General features: G+C 43.3%; 1 protein-coding gene across 1 annotated transcript; it reads left to right on the forward strand.

The window, feature by feature from the left end:
- Positions 1 to 204: 204 nt before the first annotated feature.
- ccnd1 (cyclin D1) lies at positions 205 to 10218 on the forward strand. Its single transcript, XM_062546871.1, has 5 exons — positions 205 to 670; positions 1861 to 2076; positions 2551 to 2710; positions 5210 to 5358; positions 6682 to 10218. Exons 1-5 carry the CDS (start codon positions 473 to 475, stop codon positions 6838 to 6840), a joined length of 882 nt encoding a protein of 293 aa, XP_062402855.1. The 5' UTR covers positions 205 to 472; the 3' UTR covers positions 6841 to 10218.
- Positions 10219 to 12034: the final 1816 nt, after the last annotated feature.

The raw sequence follows: 12034 nt of genomic DNA on the forward strand, positions 1-12034 counted from the left end.
TATACATTAGGCTAACAAATAACAGCGTATTTTAAAGGCATCTGTATGTTGGGTAAAACACACAACGTCTAGTTAATGCTACCCCCAACTGGAGCATCCTTGCCCTCTTCAACTTGACGCCCCCGTCCTGGCAGCGTCCAGACCAGCCGCCTCTAAAGGAAAGACCTCCCACTTCCAAATACGAAATGGTTTGTCCTGGATGGGGAGGACTATGTGCTATGTTGAATGCCTAGCTCTTTAAATTTGCGCTCCTCATGGCCACTCTTTCCCTCATGCTCACTGCGGCTTTGATCTCTTAACAACGGGAACGTCATTGCTCAAGCACTGAAGGGGAGTTTTTATCGAAGGGCAGAGTCTGGTTACCTCTAGAGGGCTTCGACGCCAGTTAGCTGCAGGCAGCATCCACGGAACTTCTACGAGGAGCGCACAGTCGGTCTCTATCAGCCCCCAAACTTCAGCGATTGTCTTAGGAATGGAACACCAGCTTCTTTGCTGCGAAGTGGAGACTATCAGGAGAGCGTACCAAGATACGAATTTGCTCAATGACAGAGTTCTACAAGCAATGCTCAAAGCTGAAGACAATTACCTTCCTGCCACGAACTACTTAAAATGTGTTCAAAAAGAAATTGTGCCTTACATGAGGAGAATTGTTGCCACATGGATGCTTGAGGTTCGTTCATTGTTGTAGAATATTTTCCATGGCAGATGTGTTGCTCTTCGACATTCACCTTATGTAAACTTATAGCTATGCCCTTTGGACTTAGATTTATCACATTATTTGCATGTTATAATGTGTTACTTACTAATTGTCATCGCTTTGGTTGTGTGCTGGTGCGTGTGTGTTACCATTTGGCCTAATATAACTAAATCGACCTTTAGTTGCGTTCGATATCGCCTATAGGCTTGTGTATCAATGTATTTCCTAGAAGATTTAAGTCTTGCCATTTCGTTTCAAGATAACAGCTGAAGGATATGGTTTCAACGTATAGATTACATTAGGATAGAAGACAGATACAAAATTAGCTAAATATTATTATAAATAAACAGCAATGTACACGTATGCAGTGCAACTAGTGCCAGTATGCGCCATCTTTGTTTCCCAGTGGCAAAGTAATCGGCGTTTAAAAAACTGAAATAGCTCTATTACTGCTAACATTTCCATTACATATAGCATCAAAAGTATCTTGGCAGAATGTTGATTAAGTATGGATTGCTATTTAATATAACTTGTAGGTTATGATACCCCTTAGCTTGAAAAAGAAAGTCTCGTGAGCTCGAGAGTTTGAGACATTGTGAGCTTAAGCTGTTATTAAAATAAAATCTCACGTTGTTTAAGTAATGTCTCACTTGTTATATGAAATTGTACGTTTTGCCGATCATTTACATGTTTGTTATGTTGTAATCGTGCAATGGGATATAAATTTAATTATTTTTCGAAGTTGGGTGCCACTAAGAGGTCTATGTCACATGTTGCTTTTTCAGGAACACTCTGACATAATTTTAATTATTTTTTAGACGTTTCAATGCCGAAAACTTGGTCTTAATGAGCGGATCTGATAGAATATACTCTGAACAACATTTTCATCTAAATATTATGTTGTAAAACAATTTTAAAATATTTTAAAATATTTTTTGAAAATATGACGAACTACAAATTTCTCTCCAAGCCATGCGGTTGACGCCACCTTTGTGTGTCTGAAAGAGACGTCTGCAATTACTTTTGACATTTCCGCAAAATATTCAGCACGGATATATAGATGAAATCCTTTATGTTTTAGCAATAACATTTTCTTTTAAGTGAGTTTATGGAAACTACATTACTTTGCTTTCGTCTAATTTGTGTCTTTCCGGTTTTCACAGGTCTGTGAAGAACAGAAATGCGAAGAGGAGGTTTTTCCCTTGGCTATGAATTACTTGGACAGATTTTTGTCTGTTGAGCCGACAAAGAAAACAAGATTACAGTTACTGGGAGCCACTTGCATGTTTTTGGCATCAAAAATGAAGGAAACAATTCCTTTAACAGCTGAGAAGTTGTGTATATACACCGACAATTCAATCCGACCTGGCGAGTTACTGGTACGATTACTTAACTTTTCATTTGCCATTTTGCTACAATGCATGAAGCATTAGAATTAGATGTAGATGTAGAACTACTAATATTTGCAGCTCTTATTATCAGTTTTTAACATTAGCCTACTGTATATATTCGCCTGCAACTTCTTTATGAATATGTTGTTAAATTGTTTATTGCCCAACTCTACATGTCAAACCGTCTTTTGTCACAACGTGACTTTAAATACACGTAGAAAGAAGAAACAGCATAAGAGCAGTTTGGACCTGATCTAAACTATATAATTTTTGGATTATTTTCGTAATACTAGTGGCAATGCAAGAACGCTAGAGGCACTCCATTAAGGATTAGTGTTGCGCAGTAGTGCTCCATCGCCCTCTAGTGGTTGGTATAGCCTAGGCTGCTTCACTGAGCTTTTGTCATAGCTTGTCAAGGCTAGTCTCTCACTCTCTTTCTCTCTCACCCTCTCCCTCTCTCAGCAAATGGAGCTACTTGTGCTGAACAAGCTGAAATGGGATCTAGCATCAGTCACTCCACACGATTTCATTGAACATTTCCTCTCCAAACTTCCCATTCATCAGGACACCAAGAAAATCCTTCGCAAACATGCTCAGACCTTTGTGGCCCTCTGTGCTACAGGTATGCATGCCTGTTGCAGGGTTCAATCTCTTAATGCTGCTCTGTGTGCTTAAACATTGAGGCTAAACAGTTGATATTCTCAGGATGCTGTGTGTATGGATTACATAAAAGGCCATATAGCTGGATTCATATTTCACCTCATCTGTGACCCCCCCCCCCCCCTCCCTTTGTCTCTACTCTCCAAATGTGTTATGTGCTATAGCCCTTATCCCTATACCCCACTTACACAGGACAGCGCTAGTGTTTTCATCTCTCTTATTTAAGGCATTTGAAGAGTTTCAGAAAGTTGAGATCATGTGTGGCATGATGGATTGTGAGAGAGACCCCTGGTCGGCACGGCCACTGCAGTGGTCAGGGGATCAGATTCCCTCCCCCCCCCCTCTTTTGTTTGTTGACTCACAGTGAGGACCTCAGGATGATACTTAGCCTCTCTGTGTGCCAGGGCACCGGCCAATCTCCATCCGCTGGAAATCTCTTTAGACCACAGCTAAGGCCGGGACAATAGGGGAGGCCCAGACTCCTGTGGCCGGTGGAGAGGGGGCTGGACTGCAGTGGTGGGGGTGGGGGTGGGGGGTGAGGGGGTTTGCATAAGGTGATATGAAAAAGAATTCCTCGGACATAGGCCTCCAGTCTGCCTCCTTCCCCCAGACAAAAGTGGATTTGTGTTGGACGAAGCCCCCTTTGTGCTGTGGTAGGTCAGGGGGAAAACCTAACTTGTGGTTTGCTGTTTGAAGTTACTGCTTAATTGAGGAGATTGAATGGGCTCAGTCTTGGGCTCCCTTGGTGGCTGTGTGTGTGTGTGTGAGCGAGAGCGTCTTGCCTGTGAAGGCTCTTTGAGGTGGCTTATGGGGATGTGGATGGGTAAAAAGTTACCCAAATCTGTAGGAAAGAACCCAAAGTGCATATATAGGGCCAATGCAAGGCGGCTTATGGGGATGTGGATGGGTAAGAAGTTACCCAAATCTGTAGGAAAGAACCCAAAGTGCATATAGGACCACTGCAAGGTGGCTTATGGGGATGTGGATGGGTAAGAAGTCACCCAAATCTGTAGGAAAGAACCCAAAGTGCATATATAGGGCCAATGCAAGGCGGCTTATGGGGATGTGGATGGGTAAGAAGTTACCCAGATCTGTAGGAAAGAACCCAAAGTGCATATATAGGGCCAATGCAAGGCAGCAGTTCCTGGTGTGTGTCTGATTAAGCTCAGCATGGCCATGTAGCAGAATTTAGATACGTTCATTAAAGAGGGGGAAACGGCAACGTTGAGCACCATCTCGTGGTTATTCCTCTTTTGTGTGGCTTGTTGTGTACATTTGCATATGGCCAGATGCACCGCTAGCTCTCACCAGCTCTTTTATTTGGCGTCAGGGACAATTTCTTCTCCCCAAATTTGATTGGCCCTAGCAAAATACTTTCAAGCTCCCTCACTCAACAAGGAGTGCAGGAGATGACCCCTCTGGTCCCCCTCCCCCTTCCTCTTCCCTTGAGAGGAGGCTCAGTTTTGTCTTTCCTTCAGGGTGGCTGGCATTCCTACAGCTCTCAAAAGAGCTACAGCCATTTACCCCCCACCCCCCAATTCTTGATGCAAGTCTAGGACTGAGTAGCCAGAATATGAGCCCAAAAATAATGGGGCTACCCTCCTGCTTTCATGCTAGTGTCAAGTTGGATCCATCTTGCTGTGTGCTCTCGGTTCGCCGCCTTTCAGAGTGGCGCAGCAAGTTGAAGAAGAGGAAGCTGACAACAAAACACTCTGGCCACTATGTAGCGGGTGTGCCACTTGAAGGCTTTAGGACTCCTGTAGTTAATATGCTAAAAGGACTCGCTAGTGCTTGTACTGGTGCGTGGCGTTAGCTCAGATGAGTAGCCTAGCATCGTGAGTTGCTACTCTGGGAAGTTGCTAGACACCCAACTCCACCATTGTTTCTTTTCTTTTGTGTTTGTGTGTGTGGGAAGGCACGGGAGAAGATTTATAATCTACTGAACCATTTGAAAAGCGGATGTTAGACATGATGTTTCCAGAGAGAGGTCCAACTGGGGGGATTTAAATGGTGATTTATGACCGGTCGAGCAGGGGGGGACGGGAACTGATATCCATATTTGCAGTTTCTCTTTCTTTCTCTCTCTGGTTTTGGATTGTGAAAAGCTGTATGTCATTGGGTTTTGCTTACCTTAATGAAATTGATATGACAACTAGCACTTACCAACTAGCACATGGGCAACTCCATTCCGACCTGGCTAATGCAGAGGATGAGGAGCTTTGAATGGCCTACAGACATTAGTCGTGCCTGGTCCTGGTCTTTGTCTAAGTTGTGTGCGTGTTGCCTACCCTCCTATGGCAGGCAGTGGCCTAGTGGTTATTCAGAGTGGACAATGCTACAGGCCCATTAACAGGGCTGCTGTTTGAGGATCCTTCATCTCAGGAATGTGAATAGTGTCTTTTGTCTGGCAGTAGCAATGTCTCACCTTTTTTTCTCTCCCGCTCCTCTCTTGTGTCTGCAGACGTTAAGTTCATCGCTAACCCGCCCTCCATGATCGCTGCCGGGAGCGTGGCAGCCGCCGTGCAGGGCCTCCACATGAAGAGCCTGGACGTGTCACTCACCTCCCAGAACCTCACAGAGCTGCTGTCACAGATCATCAAGAGTGATCCGGTAAGTTCTAGCTACTACATGTGCCCCCCCCCCCCACCCCCCCCCCCAATGCAAAGGAGATATGACTGGGAGATGGGGCCTGTAAATTGTGTGGGCAGGAGGAGGAAGGAGTTGCCGTTGGCTTGGGTGCAGACGCTCTGTCCTAGCACTAGCATTACGTCAATGTGCTAAACATCCCCAGGTCCATTGTGCCCATTGTTATTGATCAGGGGGGGGAGTGGGCTCTTGTGGGGGCAGAGGCATGGGAAAGGGGCTGCCGAGGGGAGGAGAGAGGAAGCGAGCGTGAATACCTGTATTTAACACAAGACCTCCTGTTCATCAAAGCCCATGCAGGGGGGTGGTGAGAGCCCGTGCTCCGACATAGCAGACTCACGCAGCAGTTTCACTTAGAGGAAGGGAAGCCTATAAAGCCACAAAACTATAAACATTTACAGCTTGAGAGAAATATATCTGTGGGATTGACAAGTCCTCTACAGTATGGCGGCACTTGTAAGGTCCAAGGAGGCAATAGTGTGGCAAGGTGGTCGGGGGGAGAATGGGGAGGCATTTGGGCAGCAGCCCTACTGGGTTACCAACCCATATGTCCCGAGTTTCATCATCGCCCCTACTCTTGGGCGACCCATATGTCCCGAGTTTCATCATCGCCACTACTCTTGGGCGAGCTGCTGGATGCGCAGGACTTCTCAAGCCTCATTCTCACACCCAGGCGGCTCGGGTTTCCCCGGGCCTCTTTGATGGCAGTAATTAGAGCCCAAATCATTAGCGTGAGTTCCCCTGCAGGGCACTCCTTCCCCTGCGCGGTGGCTCAAGCCTGCCCAGGCCGCGGCCAAGTGAATGGCTTTCCCCTCCCATTGTCTTGGGGGGCCAGGGCCTGGTGGCAGCAGATTGGGTTTCTGCTGTTCCTTTCTTGAGTCCGCCCCCTAATCCAGCTGCCCCTTCCCCTGTGCCCATAAAGCTTTCCGCTGGGGTTGAAGGGCAGGACTGGAGGTGCATTTTGAATGATTTTACAGGGCATTTTTACATTTTTATTGGTCTGCGTGGGAGTGGAAAATAACCACAATGAAAGATAATTTGGTTATCATGGTGCTGAATGAAGTGAATGAACATGGAAGTGCAAACAATAAAACGTTGGCTCGGTTTTTGGCACGTGTCTCCACGAAGCCTTTTCAGTTGCAGATGCACCTGGTCTCACTTCCTGTGGCTGATCAACAGGTGGCATATGGTGCTGCAGTGTTTCCGCCTGTGCTGATGTTCTCTCTCTCTCTCTCTCTCTCTCTCTCTCTCTCTCTCTCTCTCTCTCTCTCTCTCTCTCTCTGTCCACAGGACTGCCTGCGGGCCTGCCAGGAACAGATCGAGTCCCTGCTGGAGACGAGTCTGCGGCAGGCGCAGCAGCAGCACGCCGGGTCCACGGAGAGCAAGAGCATGGAGGAGGAGGTGGACCTGTCCTGCACCCCGACGGACGTGCGGGACGTCAACATCTGAGCGGGGAGGACGAGGGGCCGTGCGACGGTTCGGCGAGAGGCTTTTTCAGGAAGAGAGGGAGAGACGGAGGAGGATGATGATGCTTTGCGGTCACTCAGCACCCCTGTACTCCCACGGACGCTCTAGTGCTCGCGGCATAGTGCTTGACCCCCCCACCCCACCCCACCCCACCCTCCCACACATACCCAAGCCCCCCCCCCTTGAAAAAGCGCCCGGGGGGGCCAAGAGAAGGGATCAATGCTTTGCTCACATGCGGTCACTTTGGCTCTTTTCCCCCTCAATCCAGTTCATGGAAACATGAATTGGGCAAAATCAATTGACTGTTTTGTTTTACACAATTATCTTGAGAGAACTACCGATATAGAATATTGTCTGGCGTACAAATCCGCACCATATGAAATCCTGTGTGCGTTGTAGACCTTATTTTGGAATCAGGCTGCACAGAAATTATTTGACAACTTCAAAAAGCTAACATAACTAAAAAAAAAGTTTACTGAGGACATCTGTTCAATGACAGGTATGTTTTTGAAGAGTCAGAGGCCTCATAGCTTAGGCAGGCGGTACACCCAGGCCAAAGCCAAGGCCTTGATCTGCATTAAACCAAACAAGAAGGGTCTCAACTGGACAGATTTTAATGTAGTGAGTACGTTACCTAGGTGTTGACATCCTGATTGTCATCACTACATATAAATTTTTAAATTTGAAGGCTGTAAATTGGTCATATGATCCATACAGCGAAAAAACCTTTGTATGATGACAATAGGCACACTATTGAGGTTCGGTTGATCAAACATGGCCAGAGCAGTGCTGGTGTATTGTGTACAGCATGCAGAGTATCTTGAAAGACCATTTGAAAATATTGTCATTATTGCAAGCCTCCTCTCCAAGGGTAACCAGTCGTCCATGTTACTATGCTGTCTTATGTTTTCTAAAACCATTCCACCTAAAAGCACTTTTCAGTCAATAATGCATTACTGACTATTTTGAGTACAGCATAGGAAACCAGTACATGGAATGGTGGAAAATACTGGCAATTTGCAATGCAGAGCTAATCGAACCTCTGTGGTTTCAGGAAAGGCATGACAGCAGAGTGAGACGTTTTTCTAAACTGCCTGTCCAGCTCTAGAGAGTAAGACTCAGCATTTATATCCTAATGTTTAAAACAAAACAACAAAAAAAAAGCTATCTGGGTCATAGTCAGACACGATGATGACCTCACAGTGTACATTGTTTCACGTTTCATGACACACGTTCACGACCATTGCATTCTCTGTTGCTTGAATTGCATCTGAAGCATATTGAAACACTAGAATAATGTAATTTATAGTTATATTAAGCGTTAATGACTATTTATTGCAAAACATATTCTCTTTTCAAGGCCAGTGTGGATTATGACAGAATGGTTAGTCTCTATGATTATTTAAACCTGTTCAGTGCACAATTGCTAACAAACTAGTCATAGATAGAGTTGTTGACGTAATGCAATAAGTACTCCGTTGTATGGCCTCGGAAAGAGTCTTTTTCTCTCACTTGCTTTTAAAACCATAAGACCACGATGAATCAGTGTACATGGCAAATTCGAAGAGGAAAAATGACTTTAAGTGTTACCCATTTTTCAACTGTACAATTGATAAGGTTATTAGATGATTTTGCACAAACTCAAAGATGTCTGCTGCCATTCGTCGGAGGGCAGTGAAAGATACAATTTGTGGGAAATAACTGAAAAATGAGTTGCTGAGGGAGAATCGAACTGATGGCATGAAGTAAGAGAACCAGTGCCGAATCATTGAGTGATTGTACAGTTAAAAAGCAAGAAAGGTGGAACGAACACTCCTTATACTGAGCTGCTATGGAGGTATTCCCAGCAAATATTGATGACTTTAAAAAAAGAAAAAAAAAAGAAAAAAGAAAAATGCTTTTTTCTCTTATAAAACTGTTTGCTGCTATTTTGTGAATATGTTTTTATTACAGTGTCAATATACTGCCATGTAATAGGTTTTAATTTTCTCATAGAAAATGATATTATTGACATCGTTGTTTTGTAGTGTGTTTTTATGTGATATGCGTTTTTTTTTCCTTAATGTGATATGCGCGCTATTCCAAAAAAAAGGAAAAAAGAAAGAAAAATAGAAAAAGTTCCTGTTTTTTCCACTATACCTCATGACTATTTACAGGATTTTTGTTCATTTAGTCCAGGTTTTCCTCTCCTCCTGACTTTTTCTTTTGTCAGTTTATTTCCATGTAGATGTTTTGAAATTGAGCTAAATGAAAACCGTGTATCCGAATGGGTCCTGCAGGGAGTTGTTTGAGGCAGAGTGTAATTGGTGCCATTGATTATTGAACTCTTCGAGTTGCTAACTGTTTCATTGAAAGAGACTGTAATGCCCCATTAGGCCGATAATGGCCCATGTATATATTTATAAAGTTTTTTTTCTGTTTTGTACAAATTGAAAATATATATTATAGATTTTAAAAAATGGCAGGTCTTCTCATGAAGCCATAGTTTTTGTTTTTCCTGGTAATTCTACACCACCATCCTTATTTTGATGTACTTCGAGTACTCCGTTTGTAATGGCAGGTATTTGGCATTTTTCAATCAAGTGTATCAACTGCACAATAAACAAAAACACAATATGACCAAGACTATTTGCATCATCTCTCCCAAACTGAAACCAAAAGTCGATTAGACCACTTGAATTGGCATTTTTGTCTCATCCCATATAAGGCTATTCAGGAAACTAAAGTGATAAAGAGAAGCCTTGAGCACAGGATCACTGTAGCTTCCCCCAGCTTCTGTTAGTGTGGAGATATGCCTCCCACAGTTCCCTGTTACAGCGCTGCTATTCAGGCCACATGCAGTCCAATTGGAGTCCCAGAGGGCAGAGTTCATGATCTTTCTTTCTTTTGTGCTGCTTGCAAACCCAGGACCCAGGAGGATGAGTCAGTTGTTTTCTGTCACGACCAGCAATTACCTTCTTTTGTTTTTTTTTATTTGTTTGTTTGTTTGGTATTTTACCTCAGAGACATCTACATGACTTCACTGATAAAAGAAACCCATTCCGTTTCTTGGTAACAGAGGACACATGTTCTCTGATGTCTCTGAAGTAGAGATGATTGGTTGTCAGGCTTTGATTTGCTTGAGTGTCAGGCAGGTCTTACACAGTGACATCAGGTTGGAGACTGTATACAGACTGCTTGTGTCATGGAGGACGGTAGTGATAAGCTAATGGGGAGGCGGACAGGCCAACTGTAAAGATTGCTTTGTGATTTTAGGACTTTGGTTTGGTCTGAAATGCACATTACTCCAAATTTGTGCGCAATACAGTATGTTTAAAACATCATTTTAAGGTAAAATAAAATGGAAATAATAAAATGTAATGGGCTCATTCATTTGTTCATTGTGTGTGTGTGTGTGTGTGTGTGTGTCTGGCTTTCTGTCTTTTAGGGTATTTGTGTGTGTATGTGTGTACGTGTGTGGGTGTGTGGGTGTGTATGTGTGAAACTGAGACTGTACATGCTATTTTGTTATGCATGGAATGTCTTTGATCTGGAGTTTCTGCAGAGGGAAAGAGAAACCATGAATCACTAATCTGTTCCCACAGTCCACTCAAAATGAGCAGGACAAACAGTGGCTAAGAGCAGTTGTGTGGGAGGCTTACGCGCGAGAGAGGGGGAGGGCATTGACGGAGGCCAATCATTGTCATATCTGACTGACTTGTACTGACTTCTAGCTAACAATAATGATTCAAAATGACATACAGTGACTTACTTGTGCGTACTTTTGAAGTCATTGCTGTGTCCTGAATAGCCATTCAGATTGTTCATTTCCCTCTCTGTCTCTCTCTCTCTCTCTCTCTCTCTCTTTCTCTCTCTCTCTCTCTTTCTCGCTTTCTCTTCCTCTCTCTGTCATTTACTCCCGCCCCTTCCCCCACAGTGTAAAACATGAAGTAGGCCTAGACAGGCCAGATACTTCAACATTCATACTGAAACTAGGCAGAAAGAGGCTGAAACCAGGGCAGTACATGTTATATGCTCGCCAGACATACTTTGAGAAGGATCCTGATCTCATGTGGACTCAACCAGACATACTGTGTGTTAAACATGGTTTTAGGCTGTAAGTGTTGCACAAAACAAATAAATTGGGTGATGAAGGGGGGTCTATTTGTGGACATTTGCAGTAATAGTTTTTAGAAGAATTAGGAGTCTGCAGTAACACTCAGATCAATGTTAACAGAGCTTTACATTATCTTACATTACATTCAGCAGATACTTTTTGTCCAAAGTGACTTACATACTGTATGTCAACTATATTACAAGTGATTACAATAGAGTTATAACTTAAGTGAAAGTATCTGTTAGGCATATGTGTTTAAAATAAACGGTCGAAAAAGTCATTTCAGGGTAATGTGTATTGCTTGTGTATAGTGGTTTACTGTTAAGTTGGGTTGAATCAATGCTATTCAGCTTTCAGCCAACAGATGGCGTAATTCACTGTAACTGGAGAACAGAGGGTCAAACTATGGTTAGTAATGATTGGCATGTTAAGTTAATAGATGAGTCTGTGTGGGGTCACAGGCTAACTTGCTAATTTAACTCACTGCACCCATTGCATCTGCAAAAAAGAGTTGTATTGTCCATGGCTAAGATCCAGGAAAGGAGAATGAAGTCTTTTTCTCAAGAAGGCTAATGCATTTCCCCAGATGGCACTCTACAATCTCACAAATTCCTGGAGTTCTTTGAAATGATAAGCCATTTTTCATGAAAAGTATCATGTGTTCCGCCATACTTCACCAATAAAGACATTGAACAATTCTGTCTAAGAATTTTTAGCAGTAACCATGTTTAAACTTCACCACACAGAGTATATTGGTCTCTATACATAAGACTTATTCTGAATACAGGATGCAGAGAATTTGAAAAAAAAAATATGTGTATATATAGACGGTTCTTTAAATTCCATAAAAATGGTAGAGTCATTTTTAAATAACTTTTAAATTATGATTTTATATTGCTGACACTTACACATAAGTGCCACTAGAGGTCCTTAGTAAACAAGTAGCACATAGATATATATTGTCAATATATATATCTATGACAAGTAGCAGAGCCATATGAAGATGGCTCTGAGTAGAAGTCTTAGGTTCTTGTACATGTAAATGCCCTAATGTGTGCAAATATAATGAAAGATGAAGAT

The sequence above is a fragment of the Sardina pilchardus genome, chromosome 10, assembly GCF_963854185.1.
Source record: "Sardina pilchardus chromosome 10, fSarPil1.1, whole genome shotgun sequence".
Classification (NCBI taxonomy): Eukaryota; Metazoa; Chordata; class Actinopteri; order Clupeiformes; family Clupeidae; genus Sardina; species Sardina pilchardus.